Source organism: Tarenaya hassleriana, unplaced genomic scaffold (genome assembly GCF_000463585.1).
Source record: "Tarenaya hassleriana unplaced genomic scaffold, ASM46358v1 Cleome16, whole genome shotgun sequence".
Lineage (NCBI taxonomy): Eukaryota > Viridiplantae > Streptophyta > Magnoliopsida > Brassicales > Cleomaceae > Tarenaya > Tarenaya hassleriana.
The window spans coordinates 2,714,793-2,725,155 of NW_010965019.1; the positions used below are offsets into that span (position 1 = coordinate 2,714,793).

General features: G+C 37.7%; 3 protein-coding genes across 3 annotated transcripts in view; 2 read left to right on the forward strand and 1 right to left on the reverse strand.

The window, feature by feature from the left end:
* LOC104809614 (transmembrane 9 superfamily member 1) overlaps nt 1-791 on the forward strand; it is a 5,692-nt gene extending 4,901 nt beyond the window's left edge. Inside the window, 2 exon segments of the mRNA XM_010535656.2 lie at nt 1-187; nt 304-791. The exon segment at nt 1-187 is cut by the window's left edge and continues 18 nt beyond it. Coding sequence (XP_010533958.1) covers nt 1-187; nt 304-371 — 255 coding nt within the window. The 3' untranslated portion in view covers nt 372-791.
* A 1,610-nt stretch (nt 792-2,401) lies between these two features.
* LOC104809615 (ferredoxin, leaf L-A-like) lies at nt 2,402-3,167 on the forward strand. Its single transcript, XM_010535657.2, has one exon. The coding sequence runs from the start codon at nt 2,483-2,485 to the stop codon at nt 2,936-2,938; it is 456 nt and encodes a 151-aa protein (XP_010533959.1). The 5' UTR covers nt 2,402-2,482; the 3' UTR covers nt 2,939-3,167.
* A 172-nt stretch (nt 3,168-3,339) lies between these two features.
* LOC104809616 (MLO-like protein 4) lies at nt 3,340-7,709 on the reverse strand. Its single transcript, XM_010535658.2, has 15 exons — nt 7,438-7,709; nt 7,292-7,349; nt 7,000-7,205; nt 6,807-6,923; nt 6,595-6,655; nt 6,251-6,342; nt 5,963-6,037; nt 5,788-5,873; nt 5,558-5,607; nt 5,439-5,479; nt 5,175-5,345; nt 5,047-5,082; nt 4,766-4,833; nt 4,590-4,650; nt 3,340-3,926 (listed from the first exon to the last, which is right to left on the reverse strand). Exons 1-15 carry the CDS (start codon nt 7,561-7,563, stop codon nt 3,477-3,479), a joined length of 1,698 nt encoding a protein of 565 aa, XP_010533960.1. The 5' UTR covers nt 7,564-7,709; the 3' UTR covers nt 3,340-3,476.
* Between the last annotated feature and the right edge of the window lie 2,654 nt (nt 7,710-10,363).

The window sequence follows — 10,363 nt, forward strand, 5'->3', positions numbered from 1 at the left end:
CTGCTGAACGCTGAGAATTACAACTGGCAATGGACGTCCTTCTTATCGGCAGCATCAACTGCCGTGTACGTATACTTGTATTCCATCTATTACTACTACGTGAAGACCAAGATGTTTGGATTCTTCCAGACGAGCTTCTACTTTGGCTACACTTTGATGTTTTGCCTCGGCCTCGGTATTCTCTGCGGTGAGTTTTTTTCCCTTCTTTGCTTCCGCTCTATCCTGCACCTTAAATTCTTCCTAGTTGGAATTAGGTTTAGTGGTAATGAATGGCATTGGGCATTGCTTAAATTTTCTGCGCAGGAGCGGTGGGATACATGGGGTCAAATTTGTTTGTTAGGAGGATCTACAGAAACATCAAGTGTGACTAAGAGAGTTTAACGATATAAAAAAAAGAAAGAAAGAAGACAAGCCCGGGGATGATTATATTTTAGGAAGAAGAAGCTTTACAAGTTCATATATATATACGTAGTGTATGTAGTCTTGGAATTGAGGGGAAGGTGGGAGCTTTCTTAGAGCTTTTGATTTTTTTCCCTTTTACTTATTTTGGGGTAACTCTAGATTTAGTTAAAGAATTAAGAGAGAGTAGTAATAAGGAGTAGTGCATTTTGTTTCTTGTTTTTATTGATCAGTAGGGTTCAGTGTTGGGTGTAGAAGTCATTTCGTGTAAGTTTTTGTTCTCTTCCGTTTGTTTTCTTTCTTTTTTTCCCCCTCTTATGAATTAAATGTAGTATCCGCTCTCTCTTGATAGAGTTGGGAATTTTATTTATATGCATATTAGGGTTTTCGCATGTAAGTATTTGTTTTCTTTGTCCCATAATCCCAACTATAGACTAGATTCCGCGTGAAATTGAAGCTTCTCTTTTTTTTAAAGAAAAAAAAAGTTCCCTGTTAAATAGGAATATGCTCGAGTGTTTTTGTACAAAATTCAAATGTCTTTAATGCATTTTCGGTTCTTCGGGCATATTATTCGCCGAGTAGAGAGAGAAAATTAAGATTTGGTGATGGACCATTCGGAATGAAATTGACAGTTTAAGGTGGTAAGAGAGTCAACGCATGTTATGAATTCCTCAATTGGGACAGTGATAACTAGATAGGAAGTTGGTAATTTTATGCTCTACATCTCTATAAAAGGTGAAGTAGGGGTGGCCATTTCAGTTATTAACCGAACGGTTGAAGAAATTGAATAATCGTTCGGGTTTGGTTCGGTTAATAATTAAATAACCGCGGTTAACCGAATGGTTATTAGGATTTTTTAATATTTTAACTTTTATCCTAATTATTATTAGTGTTTTTCCTTATAGTTCACTTTTATCTTTACGTTTTTCACCAAATAAACCACAACATTTAATGTTTTTAATTTTTATTCTAGTTATCGAAGTTTTTGTAGATTTTTTTGTAATTTTTTTGGAGGATTAATTATTTTGTAAATTTATTGGGATAGATATTTTGAAGTTTGTGGATGATTAATATTCTTTTTTGAAAAAAAAATGTCATAACCGAACCGAATAAACCGATAAAATTTAACCATTTGATTATAATTTTATTATGCATATACCGAACAGAAACTGAACCAATTAAATCTATATAACTGTTTGAGTATAATTTCTTTGTAATCGAAATAACCGAATTCGAAATAAACGAACCGAAAACCGAACGAAACCCAAAATGGCCACCCTAAGACCAAGTGCAAAGGGTTGGTAGCTAACCGCCACAAAGATTTTCTATTTTATACATTCTGCTTTGGTTGCGGGGAATAAAATGAGAACACATCATTCACGGGCATTCATTTCGTTTTTAATAACAACGAAAATGGTTCATACTTTTTTGGCAGTTTACAACATCCACCTCAATTCAGAAGTCACTTCACAGAGCATATTCAAACCTTTTTTTTTATAATCCAAAAGTTTAATGAAATTTGGGTCCAATTATATCTTTCAAAAAATCGGAGAAATTTACGTGTAATACTCAGGACTTTGATTGAGAAGAATCTTTACTCATTTTTTTGTCATCTGAACCTCTCAATCTTGAGTGCAAATTCAAACTTTGCGAAGAAAAATGATAATAATTTAGTTGAAATTGTACAAAATTGAAAAATATTTTGAAGTCTTATTTTAAATGTACGTATAATGTGTGTATATGTATATACGCACCCAAGAAAAGAACACTAGAATCTTCATTATCTACAGAGACCAATAGTCATTGACAGAGAAATTAACAAAAGTAAGTACGACCACAGATTGTTACACACCAACATAAGTTGGTTCTTAAAAATGTGACAGACACAGCATTTCTCTAACACCAAGGTCCCTTGGGGGAGTAATAGAGATAACGCAACCCACAAAACCAATGCCACGCGGCAGATAGGGTTCACATGACCATCCTTTTAATCTTCTTCCTCATCCCTCCCACGCCATTTCCACGAGCCAAACACAAGAAGTAGAGGAATCTCTCTTATCTCTCGATCTCTCTCTCTACAACAATGGCTTCCTCAACAGCTCTCTCCGGCGCCATTTTCAGCACCTCCTTCCTCCCCCTCCAACCCTCTCCTTCTCCCGTTACTATCAAATCCCTATCTCCGGCGATCTCCTCCCCCGCCCTCCGCCTCAGCTCCGCCTCCTCCCGCGGAGGCGGCGTCGTCGCCATGGCGACTTACAAGGTGAAATTCGTCACCCCCGACGGCGAGACCGAGATCCAGTGCGACGACGACGTCTACGTCCTCGACGCAGCGGAGGAGGCGGGGCTCGATCTGCCGTACTCGTGCCGCGCCGGTTCGTGCTCGAGCTGCGCCGGGAAAGTGGTGACGGGATCCGTGGACCAGTCTGACCAGAGCTTCTTGGACGATGACCAGATCGGGGAAGGGTATGTCCTCACTTGTGTTGCTTACCCAACTTCTGATGTCGTGATTCAGACCCACCAAGAAGAAGCCATTGTTTAAGACACAACCTTAATCTCTCTCTCTCTCTCTCGTTGTTGAGAGATTGCTGCATGTGTTCTTACTCATCTATCTATGCATTCTTACTCTTTGTTGTTCTCACTTTAAGTAATTTGGACAATGGAAAACTAGTTTTGCTTGTTCCTTAAGGTACGTGTGGTCAAAGAAACTAAGGTTTGTGATTCGTTTCGGGTTTTGTTCTAGTAAAATGTTAAAAAGTTTTGTTTTTTTATTATTTGTACTAAAGTATTTTTTTGTCTACATTTAATGTTCTCAAAATTTCGATAGTTAGTAATTAGTATTCATAGGAAAATCTGTTAAAATTCTCAAGATTAAAAAGTGTAATAGTATTATATTTGAAATGTTTAACAAAGTTCACTATGTTATATCTGATTTTCCGTAAATAAAAACAAAAATAAAGCAATCTGCGTTGAAATAAATGTAAAAAGATGACATTGTCTTTCTTTGTACATTTTAGTGCAATTTAATTACTGACTTAATTAAGATTTAGAAGAAGCTTATATCAACATAATAAATCGTATCAAGTCCTCCTAAACAAGTCAAGAAGCGTCTCACCAGCATCATCCACCTCACGGCCGTCCCCATTGTTATCTTCCTCTTCTTCTTCTTCAATCTCATCATCGTTAAGAGGCTGCAAAGCATCGATGTTGAGTGTATCCGACAAATACTCTTCGACCCTCGATGTTAATTCCTCTCGATCCGTCATCGTCGCCATCGCCGTTGTTCGATCTCCGAATATGGAATCCGCTTGCTCGGTTGAGGTGATGGTGATCTGATTAAGTGAAGTCATTGAGGAGCTTCTGGATAAGGTTCCGACGGTGATCTCGTCCCTCTCGTCTATCGTTGCTGTGTCGAGTGAACATACAGATCTTGCTGTGTGTTTGGACCTCTCTTTCACTCTCTTGCACCAACTGTGAAGTGATTCTCTCACGCTCTCCGCTATCACTGCTTTCTTACACCTCGACCCCATCTGTTGTTTTTGCATGCCAGAAAAAGAAAACCGTCATTGTAGTGTTAAAACATCTGATCTCGACCACCTCTCCTTCTTATGTTATTCGGCCAGACTACCCTACCTCGACCTTGCGGGATCGGATACCCGAGTTTTGTATACTTGCGAGATTTTGCGAGGTTTTTGGGTTGGATCATCTGACCTTGACCTCGTGGGGGTTGGGTACCGCAAGGTGCGGCACAACTAAGCCCTAATCGACCTGGCGACCTTAGGCTCTCAGGGGACACAGGTACCCCCGACTAAAATCCAAATTTGAATTCAAAAGTCGGGTTTCTGCTGATGATGAATCCATACTTGTATTGTTGGTGGACAAGTTCATGAGATTAAGTACCAACCCAAAGATTGAGTGGTACTCGCAATTTTTACTGGGGAGAGTGTCCATAGCCTTATAAAGGCTCAATTGTTCCGAATCTAACAATACCGTCCCCTTAGACAGCGACGACCACAACATTGTCGACTACTTGATCGATGGGCCTTATAAAGACTCAATTATTCCCACATATGGTCGATGTGGGACTCTTAACAGTTATATGCATTGGTGCTTAACCATTGATGAGATGGTTCAAAACTGAAACAGAAAAAATTGGTTGGAACATCATGAGGACTATGAATATATAGACGAACCTGAGTGACGATTACGTTAAGAGGCACCGTGCCATAGCTGCACCAGAACTGGACAAGAACCCTGCATTTCTCCATCAAATCCAATCGAGAAACATGAAACCATTAGAGACTACTTATATCTTTCTTTTTTTAAAGTTCTATGGATATTATCATACGCAGTTGTGAGAGAAACGAACCCAGAAACCAGTCGAATAGATATCATTACATGGTTCTTCATGAAGCAAGACCTCTCCTTGATTCCCCACTGAGACACAACAGAAACTTACTCTTAAGACACCATGTAAAACTTTCCATGAACTTTCTTGAACTCAGTATGTAATTTTCAGTCTGTGATTTGAAGCGATATAGGGAACTGCAATATACATTGTGCCGTAATGCTAGCTTAGAACTGTGTATCTCAAGATGAAACCGCAGATTACATACCGATAGAAATAGAAAGAGTGGAAAAAGGTCTTACTAAGAACCAGATGAATGTTGCCATCTCAAACGCATTCTGTGTGAAAAATAAAAGATATGGTATCGTTTTATGTATCATTTACGGGAAACGACGCGATGAATTTGGGGAAGTAAATATGCTTTTGATACCTGAAAAATGATGAACTGTATCAGTCGTAATAGAATCACTGGCTTCCCAAACCAAAACAGATCATCCCGTGGCTTGACTTGAGCCCCGGCAGGAGTGCCTGTCTGTTCCTTAACTTCAAGTGCTAGCTTGGACACAACTTGCTCAAGTTTTGTTCCAACCAACATAACAAGCTTCAGGAAAAGTACACAAACAAGTTTGCTTCAGTGTTACTGTCACAAGAACTTCGAAATTTCTTTCTACTAATTATTCCGGATTATACTTACAATGGCAGGGATGAACGAAAGCCAAAAGTACAAATTCAGGCCTGCAGAACATCATTGAATTAGTAAAACAGAACTGAATAAATGGTGCGTATTTCGTATTCAAATAGCTCACAAGCTACCGTGAATGTTTATGCAGATGCATAGTATAGCGTAAACCCAGAGCGGCCAGCTGTGATTAGAAAAAAAAATAATCAGTCCTAATCTGAAACTGCAGTGACTGGAGTATAAAAAATATGCTCAAACCAGAGATCCTGAGTTTTTAAGGCCATCCTTAGCTCAAAATGAATGTGGTTTCATTTGACCTTTTCCCAGCTGATCATTCCGATTAAAAGGTCTCATATTTGCCTACCTGATACCAACAATGCCTTGAAACTCATCTTCCATGCTCCTTACCATGTACATGTGGAAGTTGTATGTAAGTGGCAATTTATGCTTCTGAAAGTCGCGAATGATGAAGGAAGGAATCAGTAAACTGAGAAATAATGTGCAAGGAACTCAAAGTGTGAGATATGAAAGATGCTTACAGTGATGAAACCATGTCTCAGAGCCAAGTAGTCAGATTTCTGAATGGAGCCTCTAAACTGACGTAGGAAACAGAGCTGCAGATATGGAACCATAAATCAAGTTTCAAACTGAGGAGGAACTACTTAGGCAAACATATATGCAAAGATATCGGAGGAATAAGTAAAGGTCTTGGCTTTACAACAGTCTAATGTAATTATAAATCTCATATTGATCTAGCTATATGGAAAATATTCTCAGTTGGACATAGGAAACATAGGAAAGTTATATGGAAAAGCAAGGAGAGTCACCATCCATATGAGGACCCGATTCTTGCTCCAAGGATGAGAGGCATGATGGAATACAAAAGTAGATTGCCGCATCATCACCTTAGTCTTCTTTGCTATAGGAAAAGACGAGCATAAGAAGAATATAAGAAAGCGAAGAGTAATGCATTCTTCGTATGATTCTAGCAAGCTCATGCCAATGCAGAGAAACCGAAAATCAGCCCAAAACGCTCCGTGTGACTACTTCAATGTCATAATCTTGTAAATCCTAAGAGGACGTCTCCTTTGGTTTACCTCATTCTAATCACTAATACAGTTTCTCGTGTACCTCAATATGAAATCTATCAGAGATACATTCTGTCGTTTACCTAGGACATCTGCTTCAGCCATTAAGATTGCTTGAGACTCCCATTTTCTCCAACTGTAGATCTGCAGCATACGATAAAGACAACTAGAACTCCATGATTGATCGATCATATTTTCTTTTCGGTTATTGGGACTGACAACAGATCAGAAGTACAAAAAGAAGATGAACCATTACATTCATTACTCATTCAGATTCAGAAGCTAGATTGTGTACCTTGCTCATAGCCAAACCAATGGCAACACCACTATAGAGAACATGAGTGATACCCAGGACAAATAAGAACCGGAGGAGTTGTTCAAGGCCCTCGTATGACACAAACGGTTCACGGCCCTGACATTGGCTCCACCAACAATCAGTGAATTTGCATCACAAGGAGTCGATAGGAAAACCTAAACCATTTATTTACCTGACCACATCTGTGAGGAAGCAATCCATGGTGAGTCTTGTTCGTGGAAGAGTTATGATCCAATAGCACTTTCTTGTTGATTCCATAATCCTCTTCAGAGCAAATATAGAACTTACTACTGAAAAGCGAAGAGTTTACGCAAATCTCCGAAATCCATCTCGCGCATTGTGACAAGAGCAGCGATATAAGCCCCAGAAGCATCAACTCTACCAAGAACAACAACAATCTCACTCACTAGTCAACCCGCAGCGAAATCAGGCATTAAAACACATGATCCATCGATGCGTTTTACCTTCTTTGATCTTCTCTAGAGAAGCGAAGAGCGCTTTTCTTCGGGTCTTCTTCAACCACTGAAATCGAGAAGGCGAAGAAAAAGGGTTGAATCCAAGCATTTCGACGAACACAAAGCGAACACAGAGAGGAAGCATCGATTCAGACCTTGCCGAATCTGTAGATGGAGCGTTCGACGAGAAAGCAGACGAAGACCAAGACGGTGACGACGGAAGCAACAGAGTAGGTGGGCGTCTCCGCCAGAGATCTCCCTTCTCTCGCCAGATGCTCCATTTTTTCTCTCACGAGAGAGACCCAGGATAGATGGAGAGAAGATCTGAAACTGGTAGGAAGTTAAAAAAAAGTTTTTTTTTGTGGGATCGAGGAGGAGCACATGGGAGGGGAAGCTTCTTCATCTCCAACGGTCTCTCTTTCTTTCTTTCATTTATTATGCCCACCATGTTTTGCCGGGGATTTGTTGCCGTACTCGAAAAGAATAGAGTTACGTTTTTACCCCTTTTAAGCAACTTCAGAAAAACTTGGGTAAGGTTATTGCCCCTAGGTTTTTGAAATATTTACAGAAAAACCTTGGATTAGGTTTTTCTCCTTATTTCAGGTACCAAAGTTTGTTTTTTCTTGGAGAAATCGACAATCATTTACCTGGGTCAACTTCCAAATTACCCTTTAATGTGCTACAAGCACTTCTCCTACTACCCTCTTCATTTAAAAAAAAAAATTCAACTTCCAATCTATCCTTTTCAATAACATATTACCAAAATACCCTTAAGATATAATTTTTAATTAAAAAAATAAAAAAACAAAATTTCCCCTTTTTCTGGAGTTTCTCTATCCTCCCATTTTTAATTTTTTAATTAAAAAAATAAAAAATAAAATTTTCCTTTTTTTCTAAAGTTTCTCTCTCCTCCCATTTTTTGCACGTTTCTCTCTCCTTCCGCCATTATTTTCGATTGAGCTTTCTCTCTCTTCTATATTTTATCTCTCCTATTTATCTTGATATTTTGTCCTAAAAATTTGCAGAAATCGGATGAAATCAAAGGAAAATCAATGAGAAACTAAAAATATGTAAGTTAGTGTAGAAATCCCGATTTTTTTCCATGCACATTGATGCTTTTGTGGTTTTTTTTCTTCTAGTTGTTGTTCTTTCCGCAGTTCTTTCGTTTGTAGTATATTTCGGTCACAACCTATAATTTTGCTCATGGAAGTATTGTTGAACGTAGTGGAAAACGAGATGATGTATATTATGAGTATGAGGAGAGAACAACTAATTTAGAGTGCAAAAATAACCAGAATTTCTGTAATAATTGTTTGGTATATTTGTATACTAACGTATTACAAACCATTTGTACAATAATATCCAAAGACCCTAATAATTTTGTAATGTATTTGTACAATAATGTGTTAAAATTTTTGGATAATATTGTGTCTGTACCATATTAATTGACTCACATGAGCCAACGTTGTATTTTTAACCTTGTATTTTCGTATATATCTGACTCGTGTTGTACACTAAATAAATTGACTCACATGAGCCAACGTTGTGACCCATTGTGACCAGCGTGTGACCGTGTGACCGAAGTGCAATTTTACACTGTGTGACCATTGTGACCGACTGTGACCCGTGACCGAAATGTGTTGATAAATATAGACCCAAATTTAATTTTTAAGCTTTGGAGTGGTTTATCAGGGTCTATATATCAAATATATAGTGTATGTGAGAAATTTTCAAAATATTTTAAGGGGTTTGTAGAAGAAATATCCCAAATTTGTCAAAAACACTCATAAAACACTATGAAATATATAGAAACACATTTGGAAGAACAATTTTGAAACATAAAAATCGCAAAAACCATATTCTAATATTCGAAACAATAGAGAATAGGCTTATGAGATATGTGTAACGTTGTAGGTAATTAAATTGACAAAAATCGCATGAATCGAAGGTTATGACCGACTTGACCCATTGTGACCGAAATGTGATGTGAGACCCACAAGAAGAACTAGTCAGAATTTCTCCAAATTTTTATGTTTCCTAGGGTCCACAATCATTATTTCTATTTTTAATTTTAATATAAGACCTATTTTGAATATTCAACCCTATATAATTTCCCTCTTAACCCTATATTTTTTCCCTCCCAATTTTTAACCCCAAATTTTCACCTATAATATTTTCAACCCATAATTTTTCTCTTATTCCATTGTGTGGATCACTTTGACAATTCAACCTAGATTTCTTGTGGGGACTACTTTGACAATTTAACTTATTTCACAATTGAAAAAAAACGTAATTTTATTTTAACCTTATATTTTTTTTCTCCATCAATTTAAGTTTAAAATTTTTCATACAATAATTTAGACCCATATTTTACATAAAACATAAATAAATTCAGATTTCTAATAAACAAAAAACTAAATATAAGAGTTCATAATTTAGTCTACTATCAAATAAAGAAAAACATATCATAGTTAAGGTTCAAAACAAAATAAACAAAGTAAATTTAGTGAAATAAATTAAAAATTTACACTTTCGTCTTCTGAAATATTTGTTGTCATGTCTTCCGATTCTACTCATGCGTTGATCAGCTCTATGAACATAGTATCACAAGTCAAATAGTTGCATCTTATGTAGATCACGTTAGGGTTCAAAATAATATAAACAAAGCATTTAAAAAAATAAAAGTTCATGCTTTCTTCTTCCGTTGAAGTGTGATTCTAGATCGCCCAAAGTTGTCATGTCTCCCGATTCTACTCATGCGTTGATCAACTCTATGAACATGGTATCACACACCAAGTAGTTGCATCCTATATAGGTCATGAGATGCTTTATAATACGGGTTCGGAGTTTATACATCGCCTCTTCCATGTGCTACAAAACAAAATAACATATGTCAGCAATATTATCTAGATATCATTGTGTGACACTGTGACCGTGTGACAATGTAACTATGTGACTGTGACCATGTGACCGTGTGACCGTGTGACCATGTGACCGTGTGACCGTGTGACCATGTGACCGTGTGACCGTGTGACCATGTGACCGTGTGACCGTGTGACCATGTGTCCATGTGACCGTGTG